The following is a 26,489-nucleotide window of genomic DNA, read 5'->3' as shown; positions in this document are numbered from 1 at the left end:
GAAGGCAAACTTGGTGCTGTTGGCTACACTGTTCTGTGAGAGGACATTTTCTGGCTCAGCATCTTAGGAAACAAATATAATTTATTAGCATTGCCATGTAACGTTTTCCCTTCATTTCATGGATATGTATACCACTGTAACTTTTATGTAACTTTCAGTATACCAAAAGTTAGCATCTTTGAGCAGTATACACATTTATATATTTGGCTTAAGAGCTGAACAAGCATTACAAAGTGCTTTTGATGTTGGCTACATGAAGAGTGGAGACTACTGAAATGGTCTTCCTTGTGAAGAAGTGATATTTGCCAAAATGAATATAAACACACATGATATTAATGAAGACTGGATTTGCCTTGTATAGTAGTAGGTGTGATTTACCAGTGTGGGTGGCAATCCCTGTGGTCTTGTTTCCTTTGTAATAGAATCTGCCACCTTGATGGACCGCCCTAAGAGTTACTGAACCAGTTACTACTGCAACCACACTGCTTTAAATACCAGTGCAGCTGCTAGGAACAAAGCCACGCTAATGAATCTGGACTGTGCATGATTGTGTCTGCTCCCACTAACCAGCCTGCCCACCCGCTACCTAAAATTTTACCTCCTTACCATCAGTAGCAGCCAAGAAACAGGCTCAGCTGAACCCTCTTTCACTGAATGAATTTTTCATTGTTTTTCTTAAATGCCCACGCTTCAGAGGCTATCAACTGCTTAAATGCAGCCATCGACATTTACACAGACATGGTAAGACATTGCATTGCTTGAATGGCTGTGGGGTGGAGTCCTTGAGCTGCTTTAGAGTTGTATTTTTTCCTGTTCCCAAACTGATTGGTGATTGTGTAGGTAAAGCAGGTGTATGACTCTGCTTTCTCCCCTAGGGAAGGTTTACAATCGCAGCCAAGCACCACATCACGATTGCAGAGATCTATGAGACTGAGCTTGTGGACATTGAGAAGGTAAGCACAGACCACGCCCATGAGCTTGGTGCAGAAGGTGGATGCTTGGCCTCTTAGGAATCCACTCCTCCTCTTTCCCAGCTGACTGGAGTGGTCCAGAATCATTCCAGGTGTCCTGAAGGAGACCGCCTGGGCCTAGCTGGCTGAGTAAAGAGCCGGTTTACCTGCAGTGCCAGGGGTTTCCTGAGCTTCCCTGATGTTGGTGCTGTGAGTCATGTCAAAATGGTCGAAAGGCTTTATACCTGTCTGCTGAAGTTCTCTAAGGCTCTGGAGAGGTGGAAGGCAAACTGCATCCTCGGTCAGCATCACTGCTCTCATCTGTGGCCTGCTTGCCAGCTTTTCTTCTTGGGTCCCACAGTCATCTCTGAGCCAGTGGGTTTTAGACCAGATTCTCTTCTCAAGTGCTGCCCCTACTCCTGAGTTCTCCAGTCAGCAGGTTTCCTTGCCATTTCTCTAGCCCCATCTAGTTTGTGAGGAGGTTTTCGGGTACTGTTCTCACTACTCCCGTGTCTCAGCTCTTCTCCGTACCTGTCCCCAGTTTCATGTGATCAGAGCCCCCAGCTGGTCTCTCACATCTGCTCCCTAGTTCCCTTATCCCAGACTCTCAACCAGCAAAGCAGCCACAGTGAGCCTTGATACTGGTATGCCGGTCTGTCTCTACGGTCTTTTTTCTCTGTCTCTCTCTCTCTTTCTCTCTTTTAAGGTTCATTTTAAGCTGTGCTGTGGTGGTGCATACCTTTAATTCCAGAACTCTGGAGGTAGAGGCAGGCAGACCTATGAGTTTGAGGCCACCTTGGTCTACAGAGCTAGTTCTAGTACAGCCAAGGCTACACAGAAACCCTGTCTCAAAAAAACAAACAAAAAATCATTTATGTGTTTGGGTGTTTTGTCTACATGTGCCCTTGGAGGCCAGAAGAGAGTATTGGATCCCCCTGGAACTGAAGTTACAGATGGTTTGAGCCTCCCTGTGGGTGCTGAGAATCGAGCCTCGGTCCTGTGTAAGAAGTCAGTGCTGTTGACACTGACTATCACCCCAGCCCCTGTGTACAGCCTTTTGTTGACATACACTTCGGGAACAGCTGGAGACCTGCACTAGGTCTTCATGACCCACTCCTGTATCTCTGGGACCTCACATTTATCCTGTTCTTTTGTTCTGTCCACCTTGCTCTAGCCACTGCGACCTCCATGCTGTTCCTTTCCTGATCCAGTGGAGCTCCTGCCCTGGGACCTGGGTACAAGCTGTTCCCTCTGCCTGCCCAACTCTTCTTCACACATCCACAAGCTGAGGCCTTGTGTCCTTTATCACCTTTTCTAGCTCATGGCCCCCTAGTTAAGATTATAGACCCCAGGAGTACTTATTCAGATGACACTCCCGCAAATACGCACTCCTTACTCAGCCCCACCCCATTTTACAGCCACGTGTCACCTTTTATCCTGTGGCATATGCTTGTTCACGATTCTCTTGTTTCTGTCTCCTTCCCACCTCTGGTCTTGATGTCACGACTGCCAAGTTCTGCCACTACTTTTCTTATAGGCCCCCAAGGCCAGGACGTAGTAGGTTCTAAACAAATACTTGTGAGTAAGCAAACATACTGTGCCCTCTCTCTGACATAGTCAAAGATTCAGGAAGCATCCGAGACTGATATCATACCAGCTGCCACAATTGTTGTTTTCTGAACACAGAAATTGCTTTCATTTGCTTCATGCTGTTCACCACCCAACACACACAGACACACAGACACAGACACACACACACACACATACACACACACACACACACACTGCCCCACTCCCTAGTCTCTTTTCTGGGGAAGCTCTGGTCTTATTCTGAAGAGGACTATCCCACATGTGTATGTGTTGGTTGCATGGGGTTAATGGGGGCAGGGAGTGGGGAATAAATAGAGTCCACAATTTATCTCTGGTGTAGGATTAATAAAAGGATAGGAAGGGACAGGTCTGCTGTGACTGGGACTTAGTTTTCTCAGCAGCTGGGATGGACATTATCTTTTCACTCAGTAGAGTGGGTCTTGTGGAGGACATGTAATATGTACAAATATTATTCTGGGTTGCTATAGCAAGTTTCAGGCCGGTTCCAATGACACTGTCTGAAAAATAAATAAAACTTATAATGGATATCTTCCTAATAAATACTAAGTTAGACCAAATGGTTAAGTATGGACTTCTGCCCACCTTCCTGTGTGAGATAGCAGCTCCATATGGCTCAACTCAACCCTGTTCGCTGCTCTCAGTGAAAAACTAGGAAGAGGGTACCTCCCTCTCCCTAGGAGGAGGGTCTGTGGTCCAGGTTTTTCACAGGAGACATGGCTTTTTTTTTTTTTTTTTTTTTTTTTTTTTTGTGCCCTGATCCCTTTGTTACAGTGGAAACAATGCTAAGTAGTTCAGAGAATAAGAATCATTCAGAGGGGGCAAGAGGATGAGGCCAGCCATCAAATCCAAAGCCTCATGGAGGCCAAGCATGTACTCTACCACTAGGCAACACCCCAGGCCCAAAGGCTTTTCTCCCCCCCCCCCCCATCATAAATTTGCTGAAATTTTTTGGTCCTTTGTATTACTTGGAATATTGATAGTGGTCTAGTACAGGCCTTTTATTCATTCACTTCTGGTTACTGAGCACCTGCCATATGGTAGGCATTATCCTGGGCTCAGGGATGCTATGGTCAACAGCAGTCCTGGGTCTTCCCTCATAGAATTTGCTTCTGTGGGATATGGAACCATGTGTGTGACAGTTCTGAGAAGGATTCCAAGTGATTGTATTGTCCTGCTGTTTTTTGTATGGACTTTTGTATCTGTTAAATGGGGTGATAGTATACCTAACCTTTTTCTATCTTGGCACTTTTACCCATTACCTTTAACTGTGTAGCTCACATGTTTAACCAGTGAAGTTGGTGTCTTATTGAAGAATTGTTCAAGGTGGGTGTTCTTGGGATGCCCCACACCCCAGAGACTTCAGTAGTGTTGGCTCCATCAGCTGTAATCACGCTCTACAGACAGGCAGAGGGTATCCGATGCAGTTCTCAAGCCTGCTCTGTTCCATTTGTTTTCTTATTTCTGTGCCCAGCACCTTTAGTCTGACTTTCTTGTGCCACTAGCTGTGTATTTGGGGCTTATTGGGAAAGCCTTGTAAATTAAGGCACAGGACTGAAAACCTATTATTGCTTGTGTACATCTACAAGCCAACAAAGGTGTTTTACTGCTTAATCATCAGAAGCAAAAACATTTGTGGCACATAAAAATCTTTGAAATTGGGCCAGTGAGGTGGCTCAGGGGGTAAAGCACCCGTGTAAGCCTGAGGAACTAGTCCAATCCCCAGAACCCAGACAGCGTGGAAAGGGAAAACCAACTTCACAGTGTCCACTGACTTCCACGTGCCTCTGACCCTCCCTCCCAAAATTAACTTGTTTAAATGTTTAAGTGATGCAAAACTGAAGTTTTACTGTCAATCTCAAGACACAGCACTTATTCCCATGTTGTTGGTGGCTGTACTGTTACAGGATCACTGAGTACTTGCCAGCAGAACTCAATCAGCTCCTAGATCCCAAAGTAGGATTTAAGCCACTGCAGAAAATGCTTACCTGATCTGTTTTATAGTCTCCTATAGACATACTTGTAGACGAATTTCTAAATGGTCTTATTAAATAAAAAACACAGAGCCAAATATAGGGGTGAAAGCCGTAGAGATCAGGGAAATAGTGAGAGCCACCAACCAACCTTACCTCACCAGCTCTGCAGCTCCTGAAAGTGAGCTACTTGCCGTCTACCCACGCCTTTATTGCCTTGCTGTTCTGCCCTCTCATTGGTTCTTAGCCCAGGTACCTCACTTCCTTGTCACTGCCTATCTGTACAGACCTCCAGGTCTCTATGGTTTGTACTGAGACTAAACGTGTGTGTCACCAAGCTTGGCTCTGTTCCCTAGTGTGGCCTTGAACACACAGCGAGCGACCCTGCCTGCCAAGTGATTGGATTAAGGGCATGTGTTACCACTGCCTGACATTTATGTTTACTTAAAATGGCTTAAACTTTATTTATTAACATACAAATAAAATATCACATCAACACAAATAAAATATCACCACACATACTGATGCCATTTGGGCCGTAGAAGTCATTGATTGGTTTTCCAGGCCCTTACCCGTGTACGTTGCCTGTTGCTAATTATTTCCAGATTCATCCTCATTAGGCCTTTTTTTTTTTTTTTTTTTTTTTTTTTTTTTTTTTTTTTTTTTTTTTTTTTCGAGACAGGGTTTCTCTGTGTAGCTTTGTGCCTTTCCTGGGACTCACTTGGTAGTCCAGGCTGGCCTCGAACTCACAGAGATCCGCCTGCCTCTGCCTCCCGAGTGCTGGGATTAAAGGCGTGCGCCACCACCGCCCGGCCTTTTTTTTTTTTTTTTTTTTTTTTTTTTTTTGAGACAGGGTTTCTCTGTGTAGTTTTAGCTGTCCTGGAACTCTCTCTGTAGACCAGGATGGCCTCAGATCCATAGAGATCCACCTGCCTCTGCCTCCCAAGTGCTGGCATTAAAGGAGTGTGTCACCAACACCCGGCTCTCATCAGGCTTAATTATACTGTTCTTGTAGCTGCTTTGCATTACTTTGGGGCTCTGGTAGTATGTTCTACCTTCTGAATGTCAGGGGGGTCTGATTTCACTAATACTCTGTCAGCCTGATGAGGGCTTCTAGCTTTCTTCTCTCTCCATTTGACTGTTGCTTGGGGTCACATGTTTTAAATGGGAGGAACACCTTTGCTCAGGTGGTACTTGTGGTAGTAGGAACAGTCAAAGCTGTTGCAGTAAGTTGTAGAGTATGAGTATGCTGGGATAACAGTTAGTTAGGAAGCAGGTTGATAGAATCCTGCCCTCTTCAGTCTGTGGCTTCCGTCACCCCCGACCTGGCCATGTCTTAGCTTTTAGGAAGTGGAAAAGATGAAGGAAAAGGTACAGAGTAAGATGTTTGGCTAGTCACAGTCTATCAGAGAACTAGTCATGGGGCCACCCTGACTGCAGTGGAAGCTGGACCGTTTGCCATGTGTGAGGGAAACTATTGGTTACTTTTCTGTTGCTGTACATAAAACAGCGTGACCAAAAGCAATTTATGGAACAAAGAACTTATTTTGGTTTAGAGTCCCAGGGGGATAGAGTCCATCATGATAGGGAAGCATGACAGCAATCGACAGGCATTGTGGCAGATGCAGGAAGCCAGGAGATCACATCTTCCACCTCAAACACAAGGGTTTTGTCTTCAGGAGGCTTCAGGGTCACATGCTTTACTGTATTTGCTGAGAAGGCCAAGTTCTGAAAGATTTATCACTGGAATAAGCTTTGTTATAGGGGAAAATATCAGTGTACGTATAGTTTTAATTTTTTTATTACATTTATTCATTTATTTTATGTGTGCACATGTGTGCCATGACACGCTTGTGGAGGTCAGGGGTAACTGGTAGGACTCCCTTTTCTCCTACCACCATCAGAGTCCAGGAGTCAAACTCGGATTGTCAGGCCTGGCAGCAAACGTGTTTACCTACTGAGTCATCTTACCAGCCCCCATGTGTAGTTTTTAAATACAATTCCATGAATGAATTGTTTGTAAAGTAAATGTATGTACTTTCAGGCTATTGCACATTATGAACAATCTGCTGATTATTACAAAGGAGAAGAGTCTAACAGGTATGTGCTCTTCTTTGTATCAGTCATGGCTTTTCATAGGTGGTAAAGGATACAGCATCTTTGTCGTCTGAGCATCTCTGCCAGGAGCAAGTGTCCTCAGGCCATGTCTCCTCAGTTTTGTCACTTACTCTGCACTGTCCCACTTTCAGCTCTGCTAACAAGTGTCTGCTGAAGGTGGCAGCCTACGCAGCACAGCTGGAGCAGTATCAGAAAGCCATCGAGATCTACGAGCAGGTGAGCACTCTGTTGTCACCCTGACAATGTTTGTAACAGTCACTACTACCTACTAATTAAGACATCCCCATCACTCCCAGAAGAAGCTTGGAAAGACAACCTGCTTTCTATTTCCCTGATTTGCCATTCTTGACCCTTTCACATATACGGAATACTGCGCTGTCTGTTCTTTGGGACTGACTTCGTCATTTGTCATAGTGTTTTCAAGGTTCTTCATATTGTAACAGGTGTCAATGTTTCATTGATTTTCATGGTTGAATAATACTTACTCTGGCTTATATGTTCGTCTGTTGATAAGCATTTGGGTGCTTCCACTTGGGGTCTATTGAGGATGTACTGCTGTGGACATTTGCACTTAACTTTTGTGGGAGCATGTTCTCAGTTGTCTTTGCTGCATACTTGGGGATGGAATAGAGATTGTTGGGCTTCATGGTACCCCCAAGCCTACCTTGCTGAGAAGCTACCAGACTCTTACAGAGTACTAGATCATTGAGCACAGTGCCCAGGGCTCAGCTTCTCCACATCCTCACTGGCATCTCTCTGTGATCCTTAATGAATGTGAAGGGTCATCATCTCATCTTTCTCTCATGATAAGTGATATTAATTTTTGTGTGCTCACTGGCCATTTTCCATCTTTGGTGAAATGTCTGAGTCCTTTGTTCATTTTGAGATTTAGGAGTTCTTTTAATCCTAGATATTAGGATACAGGTTCTTTATGGTCAGTAATATCTTACAAATATTTTTTCCCATTGCATGGATTTTACTTTTATTCTGTTGTTTATTTGCCTTGGTCTAGATTTTTTTAATCTTTAAAATAAATTTTTACAGTTACTTACTTTGTGTGTGTGAGTGCAGAAAGTAGAGTACAGAAAACCTTTTTAGCCAGTGATTTGTTCTAAGACTCTTAAGATTTCTGCCCTTAGGTTCAAGTCTTTGATCCATTCTGAATTTTGTGTGCATGTTAGACAGGGACCAACCTTCACTCTGACATATGGACATCACTTTACTCATTGTCATTTGTTAAATACATTCTTCAGTGGTCTGGGGCCGCTGCCGGAAGTTGTCTCACTAGTACAGGGGCCTCATTCTGGGCTTCGTACTCCACCCATCTGTTTAGCTTTATGCTAGTATCACTTTGTTCTGACAACTGTATCTTTACAGGGAAGTTTGAAATCAGAAACTGTCAGTCCTGCAGTTGACTCTTATTTCTCAAGGTTGTCCTCCTTCTGGATCTCTTGAAATCCCAGTACTCGGGAGGCAGAGCCAGGCAGATCTCTGTGAGTTCGAGGCCAGCCTGGGCTACCAAGTAAGCTCCAGGAAAGGCGCAAAGCTACACAGAGAAACCCTGTCTCGAAAAAAAAAAAAAAAATTGGGATAAGTGGGTCATCCTGCAGTGAATCTAGCTTCACTGTTAATGGGACTTGAACTGGGTGTGTAGGGCAATTCAAAGAGCATATTAGTCAAGAGAAATAGAGCCAAAAGATTGGAGTGCAGGAAGAAAAGAGAGAAGACTTTAGGGGTTCACTCTCAATGGTAGATGTTGAGATGGCCCAGATCTGTCATGAAAATAGATCATATGAGCTCTACTCTGAATGCAGGAGAGCAGTGTCTCAATGCTAGAACTATCAGGTGAGGAGGATCAGCTGTCCTTTTCTTAAACTTAAAAAAAAAAGTATATTTTTATTACATTTATTTGTTTATTGGGGCAGGGGGCCAAATGCAAGGACAACTTGCAGAAGTTAGTTCTCTCACCAGGAATCCAGGAAATCAACAGGCTGCCAGCTTGACGGTGAGCACCTTTGCTCTCTGAGCCATCTCACTAGCCTCTTTGCCTAGACTTGTAATTGGTCCATGTATCAGTAAGTTGGCTGAGGCCCATCTCTGTTGGGGAAGGAAGTCTGCTTTTCTCCTCTGATGATTAAAATACAAATCTTACACAGAAACATGCAGAATGATATTTAGCCAGTATCTGGGCACCCATGATCTACTCGTGTTGACACATAGGATTAATCTTCAGAGAATATTGCCATTTATGAGTATTTAGACATATGATCTAAACACTTAGTTTTTGTGTTGTTGCGATTAAATGACTGACAAAAGTAATTTAAAGACAGAAAGATTTAGCCAGGCAGTGGTGGCGCATGCCTTTAGTCCCAGCACTTGGGAGACAAAGGGAGGTGGCTCTCTGTGAGTTTGAGGCCAGCCTGGTCTATAGAGTGAGTTCCTGAATAGCCAGGGTTACACAGAGAAACTCTGTCTTGAAAAACCAAAACCAAAAGGGGGGTATATTTTGGCTTACTAGGGTATAAGTCCTTTATGGTCAGAACTCACAGCAGCAGGAATATGAGGCAGCTGGTCACATGGCAGTCACAGTCAGGAGGCAGAGAGTGATGAAAGCTGATTGATAGTCAGCTTCCTTCTTCCTCTTTATGTGTGGCACAGTTAAGATGGGTATACCCACCTCAGTTCACCTAGTTTAGTTTAGAATCTCTCATGGACATTCTCAGAGGCTAACCCAGTTTAGGTAATCTATCACAAGAAGCCCAAGGGCTTGCCTCCTAGATAACTATGAATCCTGTCAAGTTGAAGATCACATTTTATTTATTTATCTGCTTCATGTATATGAATGTTTTGCACACCTATATGTATGTGCACCATATGCATGTATTGTACTTGGTGCCTGTGGAAGAGGGTATAGGATCCTCTGGAACTGGAGTTACAGATGGTTGTGAGCTGACATGTGGGTGTTGAGACTTGAACTAGGGTCCTCCGCAAGCAACAAGTGCTCTAAACTGCTGAGCTGTTATTCTAGTCCCAAGTTGGTACTCGTATTAACCATCACATTATTCATACAGGATGTTTTCCACATACTTACATCTTTTTTGCTTGTTCAGTTGTGTTTTGTTGTTAAATATGTTCCTTAGTATCTTGTTCTTCTTAACATTACTGCAAACACGGTTGCCTTAGTTTCCTCCTCAGGTTGTAGACTGTTGTTTTGCTTCTTTATATATCTTCTATGCTGCCACCCTGCTGTGCCCATTTATTAGCTCTAATGATTTTGTAAATTTCATAGAACTTTTATATACAAGATGTTTAGGTTTTCCTCCCCAGTCTGAATGTCTTTTAATGTCACTTTTTTGTCAGTTCACTTACTCTCTGATTGGAACCTCCATTACAGTATTTAATAGAGAAATGGTGAACACAGGCATCCTCATCTTTCTTGGTCCTAATTGCAGAGGAAAAGCTTTCAGTCTCTCACCACTAAGTAGGCTGCCAGCTGTGGGGTTGCTCTTAATGCTTTTTGTCAATTTGAGGAAGCTCTTGTTTCTTCCTTTTTTATTCAGTGCTTGTTCCATCAAAGGATGTTGGATTTTGTTAGATCCTTTCATGCATGTGTTTAAAAAAAGCTTGCAGTTTTGTCCTCTATTACATTAATACAGTGTGTGTTAAGTCAGTCATACATTCTAGGATAAATCCTACTTGATCATCAGAAGTTTCAGGGCCTCCAAACATGCACTGATAATTTCCTGAAGCAACTCAGAACCCACTAACACGCATGGCTGCCATTTACCACATTTGAGGACAAAGGTGAAATCAGCAGGAGATGCTTGGACATAAGGCAGCCTGAGAGAGGCCGCGTCAGAGTGCCCTGTTGTCCTCTCCACTTCCTTTTCCAGAGGAATGGAAATGTGTGTTGGCTCTTGCCAGCTAGGGAAGTTCACCTGAACCCAATGACTATAGATGTTGTGAGCCACCGCGTGGGTGCTGCAAATCAAACCCAAGACCTCTGGAAGAGCAGCCAGAGCTGCAACACAGCTCTAGCCCCATGTTTTTTGAAAGTATTTATGATGGTTGATTTTAATATTTAAACATTGGGTAGAATTTAATGATTTATTTCTTGTGCTTTTGTATTTTCATTTTTATGTATTTCTGTGTATTCTTTAGATCTCTCTGTCTCTGTCTTTCTGGGACATTTGAGATGGAAGCTTAGTTGCTTACTGATTTTCCTGTGTGGTATCTGTGTTTCTACTGATAGTGGTTGTCTGTAAGATGAATTGCTAAATGGTCTTATTAATAAAAAACCTGGAGCCAGATATTGGGGTGAAAACTTAGAGATCAGAGAAGCAGAAAGAAGCCAGCCACGTTCTTCTTCTTCTTCTTTTTTTTTTTTTCATTTTTATTTATTTATTATGTATACAATGTTCTGCCTGCATGTACACCTGCAGGCCAGAAGAGGGCACCAGATCTCATTGTTGATGGTTGTGAGCCACCATGTGGTTGCTGGGAATTGAACTCAGGACCTCAGGAAGAACAGCCAGTGCTCTTAACCTCTGAGTCATCTCTCCAGCCCTATTTATTTATTTTTCTATTATCAGCTTGATACAGTATAAATTCTTATCCTAATAGTGATAGTGAATTGTTTCATTGAGGCTTGCCAAGTAATTGAGTAAAACCAAAACTTATTATAAGCCACAGTCATCCTAGGGTCCCCCCTGCTTTGTAGCCTCCCTGGATCTGTGGGTTGCAGTCTGATTGTTCTTTGCTTTATATCTAGTATCCACTTATGAGTGAGTATATACCATGTTTGTCCTTCTGGGTTTGGGTTACCTCACTCAGGATGATATTTTCTAGTTCCATCCATTTGCCTGCAAATCATGCTGTCATTGTTTTCCTCTGCTGTGTAGTACTCCATTGTGTATATGTACCACATTTTCTTAATCCATTCTTTGGTTGACGGGTATCTAGGTTGTTTCCAGGTTCTGACTATTATGAATAGTGCTGCTATGAACATAGTTGAACATGTATCTTTGGGTATGATTGAGCATTCCTTGGGTATATGCCCAAGAGTGGTATGGCCAGCCACGTTCTTACTGCTAGGAAATCCTCAGCCAAGAGAGAGCTACTTCCTGTATGCTCACACTTTTATACCTTTCTGTGCCCTGCCATCTTACTTCCTCTCTCTGCCCAGCTACATCACTTTCCTCTTTCCGCCCAGCTCTATCACTTCCTGTCTGTCTGTTCAGACCTCTAGTGCTGGGATTAAAGGTGTGTGCCACCACGCCTGACCTCTATGTCTAATTTGGTGGCTGGCTCTGTTCTCTGATACCTAGATAAGTTTTATTGGAGTGCACAAATAAAATATCACCACAGTTGTCTTTTCATAGCTGCCTTAAGTGTGTCTCGTGATTACTTTGTTGTATTTTCATTTTAACTCAACTCATTGTACCTATTATTTTCCCTTGAGATTTGCAGACTCATAGACACTTTAGAAGTATTTATTGTCAGTCAGGTGGTAGTGGCGGCATATGCCTGCAATCTAAGCACCCAGGAAGCAGAGGCAGGGGGATCTCTGAGTTCAAGGCCAGCCTGGTCTACAGAGCAAGTTCCAGGACAACCAGGGCTACACAGAGAAACACTGTCTTGAAAAGTTTTTAAAAAGTATGTCTAAGTGTTTGCTGATTATCCTGTAATCGTTCTCTTTGGTTCTATTGTGATTAGAGAGCATGCTCTGTGTGATTTCTTTTAGAAACTTGTTGAAGATTATTGTAGGATGCAGAGTGTGTCTTGGCTTGTGCTTTGTGGTTCTGCCCTTGCTGCATGGCCTGCTCTCTGTGTTGATTAAACCTTATTAGCTGATTAGAACCACTGGGTTTCTTGATGGTTTTCTGTTTGTTTCTGCTGTATATTGAAGGCCTCAGCTGTCACTGTGGCCTTACCCACCATTCTGCTCACCATGTCACCCTTGGCTTCTGTGTGTCTGGGTCATGGTTCTCATCAGATTTATCCTTTTATCATTCTATAACATCCTGTATCTTTGGTAATTATGCTTGTGCTAAAGACTTAAAGCCTCTCCTATTTCTTTCCTGTTTTCCTTTTCGGTGATGTTTATACATCTTTTACTTCTTTCTGTACCATTATAATGCAAGTAAAGTTTTTGAATTTCTTATAATTGAGATACATTTTTCATCCACTCTGCAATCTGTCTTTTTTTTTCCTTGCTAACAGCTGATGATTGAACTCAAGGCCCCATGTTTTCAAGGAAAGCACTTTATCAACTGAAGTATTTTCAGCTCAAATCTGTCCTTTCATTGATGTGATTATATCTTGCACATTTGATTAATTGTTGGTATGTTAGAGCTTAATTCTACCATTTTGTATTTTACTTTCTAACTGTGCTCTGGTTTTTGTTGTCATTTTCTCTCCCCTGCCTCTTGTTGGTTACTTGGTTATCTGTAATGTCCTGAAGATTTATTTCTTCCAGCTGGGTGTGGTGGTGCACACCTTTAATCTCAGCATTTGGGAGGCAGAGGCAGGCAGATCTGTGCAAGTTCAAGGCCAGCCTGGTCTACAAAGTGAGTTTCATGACAGTAAGGGCTGTTCCACAGAGAAACTCTGTCTTGAGGGGCAGGGGGGATACATTTCTTCTAGTGATATTTTCTTAAGCAGTTGCCCTCCTGTGTCATCATGTTGACATGGCTCATCAAAGACTAGTGTAGTCGTCATTTTATTAATTCGAGTGAAATGTAAAAAATCTTGCCTCATTTGATGCTCCTTGGTTCTGCAATTAATTGTCTTTAATGTACTGTGCACACATTAGGACTTCATCCAGCAGTGTTGGAATTTTTGCTTCGGCCATCAAACATAGTTTAGAAAAAGTTAAGAAGGAAAGCCTGTGGTACTTGAATTTTTGCTTACTATGTTTTTCCTTCCTATTCCTCCAGAATGCATTATTTTACTGTTTTCTCTCTATTTAAAGTGCATACTTGTGCCATTTTTTAAAAGGCAGACCTTTGCTAACAAATTATCTTAATTTCTGTCCATCTGGTAATGTCTTCATATTTCTCTCCATTCTAGAAACATTTTCCCTAAAGGTAGGACTCTGGGTTGATAGTTCCTTGTCTTCAGGTTCATGAGTTTAACTCTAATGTGGCTTGCGTGCAGATGTCTGGGTCTCTGCTGCTTGATTTTCACTCCACTGCAGTCTATAGGCTTATTTCTTGTCAGATGGCCAAGTGTTGATTTGTCATTTCTTCAGGTACTTTCCAGCATTTACACTGCACTTCCAGCAAATGGCATGAAGGGTAGACCTACTACCTCTCTGTTACTCTGAGAAACTTCTGTCCTGTGCCATCCTGTTCAGTTTCTCTGTGTCCCATCCCCCCTGCTGTTGAGCCCATTTAGTGCATATACAGAAGTCACTGCGGGTTTGGGTTCTAAAACTTCCATTTGTGTTTTTCTTTCTTTTGTGTATGTGGTGTGTGTGTATGTGCATGGTCATGTGCTTTTGTACACAATGTGCATGTGTGTAGAAGTTCCAGTGCAGGGATTCTATGCCCATGCTGCCTTGTTTTTCTTTTTAAAGTGAGAGCTGGGGTTCAAACTCAGGTCCTTGAGCTTGCACAGCAGTTTCTTTCTTTCTTTTTTTTTTTTCTTTTTCTTTTTCTTTTCTTTTTGGAGCTGAGGACCAAACCTGGGGCCTTGTGCTTGCTAGGCAAGTACTCTACCACTGAGCTAAATCCCCAACCCTTCACAGCAGTTTCTTTACCGGCTGAGCCATCTCCCCAGAATCACGAAAATATTCCTTCATTTTGTTCTCCCATCACATCTTCATTTGTGTGTGTGTATTTTTCTCTCTTTTAAGATTTATTTGTATTATGTGTAGTGTGTGTGTGTGTGTGTGTGTGTGCGTGCGCGCGCGCGCGCGCGCGCGCGCGTCACAGGCCGTGACATAAATATAACAAATGGCAATTAATAATTCAGGTGTCAGCCTACCAGATGAGTAACTCTATGATGGAGGAACCCCAAAAGCCTTGCTTCCATAGCCCATTGATGGTGTGTTTTGTACTTTGGGGCACATATATCTGTGGATGGTCAGGAAGATGATTTTGTCTTAAGCTGTCTAATTTTGATGACTAGATATAATATTAGGATATTTTTCACAACTCAGATTGACATAGGAAAGTAACAGTATTCTCAGCTACAAAGACAGACTTTTACCAATCTAGCTAATTTTAGCCCTCAGAGCAAATTCAAAGTAAACTAGTTGCCCCTGCAAATGATTGCACAAAGACAGATTCCCAGGTGTATGTTTAACCAAGGTCAGGCACAAAACAACTTTAGTAGACATAACTCCCTGCAACAGTTGACTTTCTGCACGTACTCCTAAACCTCAGTTTTATGACTCAAGGCTCAAGGTTCAGCCAAATAACTGTTTATTGTTTAGGTCCTGAATTTCAGTGTCACTCTCTGTCCGGAAACATTAGGCTCTGGATGTCTACGTGCCATTTTGCTTTGCTTTACAGACTGCCTGTCAGGGACCTGGCTGACAGCCAAGCATTGCCATAGCTACAGTCAGTGTGACATTTCAGGAGGCCATGTGATTTCTCATGTGTTACCAGAATGGCTCTGTTTCTTATTGTTTACTCAAGTAAGGCTATGTGACCCTGATTATGTAATTTATTTATTGTCCAGAGTTTGTTCTGTAAGTAGCAGTAAGTAGTGAGTGAGTGAAGAGGTGAGTGAGTGAATGAGTGTGTGAGTGAGTGTGTGAGTGATTGAGAAGAGAAATGTAGCTGTATGTGAAGAAATATAGCAGGGTAGAAAGAAGTGTGTGTAGAAGAGAGATGTGTTGAGAAAAGAGATGTAGCTGTTGAGAGATATATGGATAGAAGAGAACTATGTAGATGAAATGTATAGCTGTGTAGAAGAGGTATGTAGAAAATGTGGCTGTGTGGAGACAGAGATTTACAGAAAGGGATATTTCAAGATGAAGTAAACGAAAAAGTTACCATCAAAAAGCATGTGTTTCTTTCTTATTCCCCTCAAATAGAAAAAGTCTAGCCCTCACTGCATTCATGGAATTTTTTTGCATACCCTGGGTGCTGCCTGGAGGCTGGCCCCCCAGAGGCAGCTTTACGTGTGTATTCATGTGTATGTGTGTACAGATGTCCAGGAGGCCATGGGAGGATATCAGATACCCTGTTACTGGAGTTACCCATGGTTGTGAGCCACCTGATATGAATTCTGGGAGCTGAACTTGAATCCTCTGGGAGAACAGCAAGTGCTCTTCACTGCTGAGCTGTCTCTCTAGCTCCAAATATTTCTTTCTTTCCTTTTTGTTGTTTTGTTTTGTTTTGTTTTGTTTTGTTTTGTCTTGTTTTGTTTTGTTTTGTCTTGTTTTGTTTTTGTTTTGTTGTTTCATTTTCAAGAAACTGGGTTCTACTGTTTTGGACCTTGCTATATAGAGGAGACTGCTCTTTAACTCACAGAGATCTACCTGCCTCTGCCTCCCTAATGCTGGGATTAAAGGTGTGCACTACCACCCAGCTCCAAGTGTTTCTTTATTGTTGCTTTTTTACTTTTGTGATTCTGGAGATTGAGCTCCGTGGTGCTCCACCACAAAGCTCTACCACTTGCTCTGATTTTTCTTTTCTTTTTTATTAGCGTCAAGCATTTTTGTAAGCTTGTTGAGGAATTTTTCCTGAGGACTTCTTTAAGCAAACTTAGACAGGTCTAACATTTCTGTCCCCCTGATTGTCTACTGCCTCTGTGGTCAACTTCAGATTGTGCTGTGATTGATGAACTTCAGATTGTGCTCTGAGGCTGCATCTGATTTTTATTGGCCCTCTTTAGCACCATTTGGAGAGCTAGGGGTACTGATAGAGGTGGAAGCTCAGGCTCCCCTAGGCCTTTGCTAATACCTAGAAAGGAGACTCTGGGCAGAGGAAGGTAACATTACCATTATGATGTGGAAGTTCCCACCCCTGTTAGGCCCCTTAAGACCTTTACCTGTTCTATTTTATTTTATTTTATTTTATTTATTTATTTTTGGTTTTTCAAGACAGGGTTTCTCTGTGTAGTTTTGGTGCCTGTCCTGGATCTCATTCTGTAGACCAAGCTGGCCTCAAACTCAAAGAGATCCACCTGCCTCTGCCTCCCGAGTGCTGGGATTAAAGGTGTGCGCCACCACCGCCCAGCACCTGTTCTCTTTTCATTGGCTTCTCCTGGAGCTTCTGGATGCTGGGTTCTTAATTTCTATGTTGGGGTTGTAGTAAAGAATAAAACCCAGTAGCCCCGCCCCCGAGTCCCCAGGTGATTTACTGCTTGGCTATCCTGTGCCTTCTGTCCACAGACATTTGTAGCATTTATCTAATTATTCTTTATTAATAGAAATCAGGAGTCAGATATCAGGGTAAGAACCTGAATGATCAAAGAAGCGATGGAGATCTTTTCTCAGCCCCACTTTACTACTTCCTGTCTCCTATCTGTCTTCAGTCTTTCAAGACCTCTATGGTTAATTTTGGTCAGCTAATGGCTAGCTCTGCCCTCTGACTCAGAGCAAACTTTACTGTTATAGTGCAATCAAGATATCATACAACAGGCATTTTTCTTAAAATAACAAACTCTAGTTGTCTTTCATAGGAAGAATGGTGCAAAGCTGAGACTTTTTCATCGTCTCAGAAGCAGAGGTCTTCTAGGCATTTTTAACAGTTCATGTGCCTAATAATTATTTCTTATCTAGTAAAACTTTGTCCTATCTAGTATTGAGTATATCAGTATAAGATACTGAAAAATATTTTTTTAAAACAAAACAAAACAGGCGAGTAGGCAGTGGGTTATTTTGCCTTTGCTATTGACTTGCTGTCTTCTCCGCCTAGGTAGGAGCAAACACTATGGATAACCCCTTGTTGAAGTACAGTGCAAAGGATTACTTCTTCAAGGCAGCACTCTGTCACTTTATAGTGGATGAGCTGAATGCCAAGGTGAGAAGATGCTTGATTCTGATGACTTACTTTACCCTTGAGAAGAGATGCTTTGTTGTTCTTGATGTCTTTTCATGCAGGTCTTGTGAACTGTGGCAACGGCTCAGTTGATAACACACTGAACTCACAAACCTGCAGACCGAGTTCACATGCCCAGCACCCATGTAAAAGCCAGATGCAGTGGCTCACATCTGTCTTTCCTGCGTTGAGGAGGAGGGCAGAAATAAGTGGTTCCCTGAAGCTTGCTGGCCAGCCAGTCCAGCCAAGTGGTGAACTTCAGGTTCAAGGAGATGACCCATCTCAAAAAAGAAAGTGGAGGGTAATTGAGAAAGACACTTGACTGACCTCTGGCCTCCACATATACATACTTACGTGCATATGCGCCCTCCCTAACATGCTTGGGCACACAGCCACAAGAATACATACTCACTGTGCCCCAACACATACAAGTAAAAGTAATAGTTCTTCCATGATGTGTGAGTGTGAATCTTTCGGACAGCTGCGGTGCTGGCCTCTTCAAGTTTCCTGTAGTGGTTGCTTTAAATGGAATGGGGAACTAAAAGAGGGACAGTAAAGCTAACGTCCTCTGTCCCTCTTTTTACATTTGTTTGTTATTTATTTTTTGTGGGGAAGGGAGAGCATATGAATATGTCACAGCAGACATGTGGAAGCTAGAGAACACCCTTTAGGAGTTAGTCTTCTTCCACCATACAGGATCCATGGGTCAAACTCAATCCAGGCATGGCAGCAAATGCCTTTACCTGCTAAACTACAACACTGGGCCTAATAGCCTTTGTTGTTGTTGTTGAGACAGGGTCTCCCTATGTAGCTCAGGCAGTCCTGGAACTTACTGTATGGGCCAGGATAACCTCGAATTCAGAGAGATCCACCTGCCTCTGCCTCCCAAATGCTGAGATTAAAGGCCTGCGCCACCACACCCAGCTTCTAAGCCCTCTTTTAAAAAAAATGGCCAGGCGGTGGTGGTTCACGCCTTTAATTCCATCACTGGGGAGGCAGGGACAGGCGGATCTCTCTGAGTTCGAGGCCAGCCTGGTATACAGAGTAAGATCTAGGACAGGCACCAAAACTACACAGAGAAACCCTGTCTCAAAAACAACAACAACAATAAAAAAGTACACAAACAAGCCCAGAAGTGGAATTAGAATAGAATGAAGGTCGAGGCTGCAAATTACGATGGCAGCTAGAAAGCAAGACTGACCAAGCAGCCTTGGCACTGGCCATCTAGAGTTCAAAGAGCTACAAAGAAAAACCATCCTAGAGTACCTCCTACCCTATGGGTATTTGACATTTGGAGGTGTGAAGGAAGGTCTCTGTTTAGTAGACAAATGTAGATCCTGGTGTGAATTAGACTTTATTCAGTTTCTTCTCTTGAGTAGCCCAACTGAAATCTAAAAACTTAGAAATTTTATTCTCAATTGAAATTGAATATCCAAATAAATAGGTTCCCTGTGTTACGATGTGGAGTTTAACATGATATTTCTCCAACAGTTAAATGGGATAAAATAAGTTTTTGGATTAATAGGACATTGACAATGTCCCTAGTTCACTAAGTTTCACATTGACCGGTCTTTTTTTTCCTCAGCTGGCTCTTGAGAAGTACGAGGAAATGTTCCCAGCATTTACTGACTCCAGAGAATGCAAATTATTGAAAGTAAGTACTGAAGCCATTTTGAAGACAGAAGCCTTTACTCTCAGGTGATAGCACTTAAGACTGCTGATGGCTGGAGTTTTAGTAAGTCTTCTGAGGGTTTATTGGTTACTGGACTTATTGCTGTAATGAAATAACCCAACAACAGGCAACTTAAAAGAGGAAGTATATTTGGGCTACATTTTGGTGGCACCAGGAACATGATATGTCTGGTCACAATGCATCTTCAAAGTGTAAGCAGAGAGAAATGAGTGCTAATGCCCCTCTTGCGCTTCCTTTGTATCCAGTCCAGGACTCGGGGTGGTGGGTCTTCCCTCTTTAGCTCTTCCTTCTTCAGTTAAACCTTTCTAGAAACACCCCGAGATGTGTTTGAATAGTGACTCTAAACTGGGTCAAGTTGACAGTGAAGACAAGCCATCACTTGGGTACCTCAGCCTTGGCCTTTTCATTGGTGATATTCATATGTTAAGAGGGTTAGACTGTTTAACACTGTGCCGGAGTAGGCAGAATTGAAATAGCAGTATAAAGCTAGACCTTTTTCTTGGGTAATTCTTATATTTGGATATATCCTGCTTTTGTGAGATACTAGGAACTTCAGTTCATGAGATACCAAGGTGATTTGTGTTTAAAGTATTCCTTCAGAAACAGGACTTTCTAGCTTAAAGCACTTTCTTGATTTTTTTTTTTTTTTAATGCCACCAGAAACTTCTAGAAGCTCATGAAGAACAGAACAGTGAAGCTTACACTGAAGCGGTAAGTTACACCTTCAGGAAGTTTTGCATTTTTAAAGGTTTACAGTATAAAAATTCCTTTTTCTTTACATTGTATAAATTCTGAACATTTATTTAAATGTGGTTCAACTTGCTTGTATTTTTTTAAAGATGTCTTACATGTCCCACAAACTACTTCCATTAAGGAAGGGTTGGAGAGATGGCTTTGTGGTTTGGAACATTTGTTTCTCTTGTAGAGGTCCAGAGTTGGGTTCCCAGCACCCCACAGCTCATAACCATCTGTGACTCCAGTTCCAGAGGACCCAGTACCCTCTTCTGACCTCTGTGGGCACCCGACGCACACATTGTGTACATACATTCATACACATAAAATTAATAAATCTAAAAAAAATTATTTAGTTCCATTAACCCATCACCATGCAGAAGTTCTCATTGTATTGAGCCCTGATTCTTGATTTCCACTGAGAACTAACTTAGCTGTGCTGTTTCTTCAGAAACATGTGACAGAGTCGTAACATGCTGTTTTGGTGATTAAAGAACAGGGCCCGGCGTTGGTGGCGCACGCCTTTAATCCAGCATGGAGCAGAGCAGGGATCTCTGTGAGTTCGAGGCCTGGCTACAAGTGAGCTCAGAAAGGCAAAAACAAGAAACTGTCGAAAAAAAAAAAAAAAAAAAAAAAAAAAAAAAAAAGAACAGTCTGTCAGTGTAGAGAAGGGCTTATGGTTAAAACTAAAATATCAAAACTGGGCCTTTGGTGGACTTTGGTGTATTTGTGATATAGATTACTTTCTTTGTACTTGTCTTTTTTGGTTTTGTTTTTGTTTAATCTGTTGCAGTCTTGTGTTCAGAATCAAAGCAGATTTCTCAGTGGCCTGGAATGAGTTCCACTCCAGTCCTAAAGTGACAGTGAAAAGGACTATCTTCACTTCTACCCTTAACTGCTTTCACTCAATGTCACTGTCTTTCTTTGCATGTGCTAAAATCCATCAAGGGAATTCTGCTCCCCATCCCCTAATTATTTGATTGTATGTTTTCATGGTCAGTAAATAATAGTTTTCTTATGTCTTTCTGATTCTTATGCCATGCCCACTGACCTCTGTCACATAGAATTCACCTTTCTGTTTATAATAGCTTTTGTGGGGTTTTGCCATACACATATTCACATCCAGAGAAAAATTAAATGCACAGGCTTATGGCATAAAGGAAAACTTTTTTTGGGGGGGGGTTGTTTGTTTGTTTGTTTGGCTTGGCTTTCTCTGTGCAACAGTCCTGACTGTCCTGGATCTCGCTCTGTAGACCAGACTGGCCTTAAACTCACAGAGATCTGCCTGCCTCTGCCTTCCAAGTTCTGGGATTAAAGATATGCACCACTACCACCCAGCTAGGAAAACTGTTTTTAGTGAGTAAAGTTATAAATTAGAATGAGTAATTTCTAATCAAAGTCAGTGGGTTTTTTTCAGTAACATCTTCGAACAGCTTAGGTCACTATCATCTTGAGTTTTCAATGTGTTTTGGGGTATAATTCCTATTCTTCATTCCTTAAACCAGGTGAAGGAGTTTGACTCAATATCACGCTTGGATCAGTGGCTGACCACCATGTTGCTTCGAATCAAGAAGTCCATCCAAGGGGATGGAGAAGGAGATGGAGACCTCAAGTGAAGTGCTGACATCTTTGTGGCATGCAGCTAATTCCTTTTTAGTTTTGTCTTCAAGCAAGGCAATCTTTCCGGGATGCCCATTTAATGACTTATTTTGTTGTAAATAAGCCACACAATTTATGTGTTGTTTCAGCTTGCCATGTCTGTGTTACTGTGAGAATGGGAGGCTTGTATTCATTTGGTGGTTAAGACAACCAAAGTATATAATGCTTATCAGAATCCTCATAGTTTTCTGAGATGTACTGCCGAATCTTATTCCTGTTCTTCTGATATTTTCAGGGCCCACGTTCAATGTTGCCATGTGCTTTTCTTTTTTCCTAAACTCTGGTACTTGACCCAGTTTTATAGATGCTTTGCAAAGACGTTGTGTATTGGTATTGGATGGACCCTTTATACAAGTGGCTTAGTTTAGGATGATTATTAGGAATAAATTTGTAGTTGAGTAGAAACTGTCTAGCTTTCTTTTATAGTTATTTTGATGGTGCTAGTGATGAATTCATTTGCTTTTTTTTTTTTTTTTTTTTTTTTGCCCCATATGCTCCCACATACATGGCAAACACTGAGACTAGCTGGGATCTGTTGGCATCACTTGCATTATAAGGGAAAGGAACATGCTGGCAGGTCGTGTGGTCCTGTTTCTTGTATAGATGAATGTCGGGGTGGATTTCATTGATATTTTTAACTTACACACAAAACCTATGAGAAATGGATTTTTCCTCTTCTCGAGAGTTTCCACTTTTAGTCGTAATGGAAATCCCTTCTTCATATTTGCATAAAAATATTATAACTGGCATTTCCTTTGTTCTCACATTTATACACTCCTCACATTGTCTTCTGGACCATGGGTATGCCAAGCTTGAGCAGAGCTGCATAAAAGATTCCAGCTGAAGCTTGAGAATATGTGTGGTTAAGTGTCCATTTGTTGGACATGGTGGTTAAGTGGGGGTCAGTGTGGCATAAGAATTTATGTTATATCTGGTTGAATAAGAACCTAACCTATGTCTGATGGTCCCTGGTTTATTTCTTAGCTGGTGGTGTGATTTCACTTGTGTGTATGCACTCTGTTGTCCCATTTGATTTATATAAGATGTATGCTCTGTTATTTCAGATTCTGACACTCCCTGCTTATATGCTGATACAGTACTGTAGACATGGCCTTGCTTCCTGAGTCTCTTGTGCATACTTGTATGCTGAGATGATTTGTGCTTGAAGAGCATGTGTTACTAGAAATACTTCATAGTCCTAATGTGCTGCTGTCATGTGACAGACAATGAAACTCCTGATTAATCAGGTATGAAATGGCACTGGAATGGTGTTTTCATCTTTGGATGGCCCTAGAGTAGGGTCGGTGGTTCTTCCTGTGCCAGGCCCAGGGCTCAAAGAGGAGAGTTTGAGGACAGATAAGCAAGTCAGGTCTTTCAGAAGAGAAAGGAAGTGGCAGGATGGGGCTAGAGACATGGTTCCTGCTCTTCCAGGGGGCCCAAGTTTGATGCCCAGCACCCATGTTGGGTGGCTCAAAACCACCTGTAACTCCAGTTCCCCTAGGAGTTCTGGTACCTTCTTCTGCCCTCAATAAGCACATGCATACAGATAAACACATACAGGTGAATGAATATATACATACATGCACATGCATATATACATACATGAGGCAAAACACTCATATGTAAAATCATAAATCAATCTTTTAAATATTAAAGACAAAATTAGGAGATGAATTTGAAATTGGTCCCATGAGGACGGGTGGTCGGTGTCTGTCAGGCATTGTGAAGACTCTATAGCCCTGCCATGGTAGTCATGGTGTGTGCAGGAAGCTCAAAGTCCTCTGTATGTCGGGAAAAGAAAGAATGTGCCCTAGAATCTGATGAGGATTCCTTTTCCCCTCAATGCTTTTTGGGGTTTCCGGACAAAAGCTGGCTGTACCAAAGGTACAATTTGCACTCAAGCCTAGTGGATCCTTTTTGACTCCATTAGAATCTCTTATGAAAAGACAGAAAAGTGAGTGGCTGAGGCTGGAGAGACACCTTGTCTACTCTTCCAGTGGACCCGTGTTTAAGTCCCAGCAACCATATGGGGACTCACAGCTGTCTGTAAACTCCAGTCCTAAGGGATCGATCATCCTCTTCTCACCTCCCCAGGCACCAGGCATGCATGAAGTGCGCAAACATACATGTAGACAAAACACGCATACACTTAAAAATAAGTTTTTTTAAAACTCTGGTTTATAGAAAAGTGAGTTATTGCTTTATTCACAACCAACTACAGGCAGCCTTCCTTGGAAGTGAGGTGTGTAAATGGCTCTAAGTCAGTTCCAGTGGGAGAGCATCTGAACACTGGTCAGTCTCTACTCTGCCCTCACTAATTCAGTCTTCTGGTGTGACCATTTAACCACATGGTATCTTGTAAGACACTTTGGTTTAGCTTTCATCACGATTCCCTAACATACCTATCGATTGAGAGAAGTGTTGGGTTTTTAAAGTAGTGTTTATATTTTTTAAGGCAGTTATTTGCTTTTACTGAAGTTAAGTGCTCGGTCAAGCATCACGAACACTTGTAATCCTATAGTATTTACGAGGTTAAAGCTAGAGAACGGGTTTGAGTTTGAGGCCAGCCTGGGCTACCCAGTGAATTCCAGGCCAGCCTGGGTTACAATGTGCTGTGGATGATTGATTGATAAATAAAGTGCTGATTGGCCAGCAGCCAGGCAGGAAGTATAGGCAGGACAAGGAGAGAGGAGAATTCTGGGAAGAAGGCTGAGTCAGTGAGAAGCTGCCAGCCGCTGCCATGAAAGCGAGATGTAAAGTACCGGTAAGCCACGAGCTACATGGCAACATATAGATTAATAGACATGGGTTAAATTAAGATAGAAGAACTAGATAGCAAGAAGCCTAAACCATTAGGCCAAACAGTTTAAATAATATAAGTGTCTATGTGTTTATTTGAGTCTGAGTGGTTGCCAGCCCAGGCAGGACTGGAGATAACTCCAGCTACAACAATGTGAGACTTTATCTTGAAAAACAAACCAAAAAAAAAAGGAAAGACTGAGTGAGATCAGTCAGCACTTGGGAGATCGAGGCAGGAAGAGCATAATTTTCAGAATAAACTGGAATAAACATCATAGCAAGGTCATCTAAGAACAGACCTGGTAGAAGGTACAAGAATGAGGAAAATGTCTGGACAGTAGTATGTGAGCTTACTTCCTCCAAATGTCCTGTGGACACAGGGCAGTGCATTGTCTCAAGATGCCTAGGCTTCAGCTTTAAGGTTTCTAGATTATTATGAACAAAAACAGTGATCATTTGTTGTAGTTCTCATACTTGAAAGCATCTGGGGATAGTTCATAGTATGTCAGTCGAAAAGCTTTGCTTTTGTGGCAACATTTTTATAGCTTGCGTGAATTCCTTTTTTATTTAACGACACAAAACAGTATTTTTGCACAGTTGTAACCATGTGTGGTGGTGTCACTATAACCAAAGTATATGTACCAGCCCTTGTGCATTTATTGTTCCCTCTGGTGTTGTGCACTTAAAAATGTCCAAATACAAACCTTTGTGACTGTGGAGGATCTGGCAGCACAGCATGCCCGTGATCTGCCTGCTGCAGTGTGAGCTGTGACCAGTAGCAGGCCCTGTGAAGTCCTGAGTTGCTCAGGCAAGGGAGTACATTATAAAAACTAACCATGTAACAATAAATCTACCTTAGCTGAAAAAGATGTTTTATGTGAACTTGTACAGTAAATAAAGTGGAAATTATCAGTAACGGTTTGACTAGTCTTTGCTTGCTAAATTGACTCTGGCCAGACTAGTTGCTTTGAAGTTGTTCCCATCAGATAGTTTACAGCACTGACATTACCAATGTTAGGCTTTTTGTGCCTTGCTCACCTGATGGTTCTGCTGGCTGTTAGAAGGAAACCCTGGTGTCCTCTCTTCCTGCAAGTGAAGTGCCAGTGGCTGCGAAGCTCATGTCTTCCTTCCTTGAATCCTTAGAGCTTCACAGTCACTTGCAAGGCAGACAGAAGAGTGGCTGCTGGAAACAGTTGAGTTCTGGGAGGGTCCTGGAAGCTCAATGTCCCCCTTCCCTGAAGAGGTCATATGTGGCCTTCTCAATTTTGTAAGCAGGTGTCTCCACAGGAACTATAGTTGCCCTTGGAGGTGGGAAGTACAGACCCTTGCCACCGAGTCACAGAACTTTGCCAGTGCTAAAGCAGATTCCCAACTTAAAGTGAATGTGCAGTTGGCCATCAGAAATTGGTTGCTGCAGGTCTGGTCACCCCAGTGTCTCTCCTTGGTTGGTTTCCTTACTCGGAAGGAAGTCAGAGCCTGGCTTCATTAGCTTGTACAAACGGCCAGAGTGAACATTAAACAAGCTAAACTTGTGACTGGAGACAAGGCTTGGTGATTAAGAGGACTGGCTCCTCTTCTAGAGGACCCTGGCTGGATTCGTAGCATCCACATGGTAGCTTACAACTGTCTGTCTAATTCCCATTCCAGGGTGTCTGATGCCTCTTCCAGTACCAGTGTGCGTGCAGTACACAGACATACAAATGTTCAGGCAAAATACCTGTACACATAAAATCTTTAGAAAGTTAAATTATAATCTACAATCCCATTTAGATAATTACTAACAGCAGAAATCCAAAGGTTCTCACTACTTCCTGGTCCACTTTTTAAACTACTACAGAAAACTTTAGTAAAACCAAAGGCTGTGGAGCCCTCTGGACTTTGGACTACGTTGTGACACAAAATGGTTGAAATGGCACCAGATCGCCTCTTCAGTAACCCTAACTGAAGCTCTGAGTAGTGT

The 26,489-nt window shown here is 42.3% G+C and overlaps 1 protein-coding gene across 2 annotated transcripts in view; it reads left to right on the top strand.

Annotated features, from left to right (window-relative positions):
- The window catches only part of Napb (NSF attachment protein beta), a 39,798-nt gene extending 16,485 nt beyond the window's left edge, over positions 1-23,313 (top strand). Inside the window, exons 4-11 of one of the 2 annotated variants that reach the window (XM_028881832.2) lie at positions 695-741; positions 876-953; positions 6,576-6,631; positions 6,781-6,865; positions 17,524-17,628; positions 19,232-19,300; positions 20,000-20,050; positions 21,577-23,313. In XM_028881832.2, the coding sequence (XP_028737665.1) occupies positions 695-741; positions 876-953; positions 6,576-6,631; positions 6,781-6,865; positions 17,524-17,628; positions 19,232-19,300; positions 20,000-20,050; positions 21,577-21,687 (602 nt within the window). In that variant the 3' untranslated portion in view covers positions 21,688-23,313. The remainder of the gene's footprint in view (positions 1-694; positions 742-875; positions 954-6,575; positions 6,632-6,780; positions 6,866-17,523; positions 17,629-19,231; positions 19,301-19,999; positions 20,051-21,576) is intronic. The other variant, XM_028881833.2, reaches the window with a different exon arrangement.
- The last annotated feature ends 3,176 nt before the right edge of the window (positions 23,314-26,489 follow it).

Source organism: Peromyscus leucopus, chromosome 4 (assembly GCF_004664715.2).
Source record: "Peromyscus leucopus breed LL Stock chromosome 4, UCI_PerLeu_2.1, whole genome shotgun sequence".
Taxonomy (NCBI): domain Eukaryota; kingdom Metazoa; phylum Chordata; class Mammalia; order Rodentia; family Cricetidae; genus Peromyscus; species Peromyscus leucopus.
This window is presented reverse-complemented; position numbering and strand designations above follow the sequence as displayed.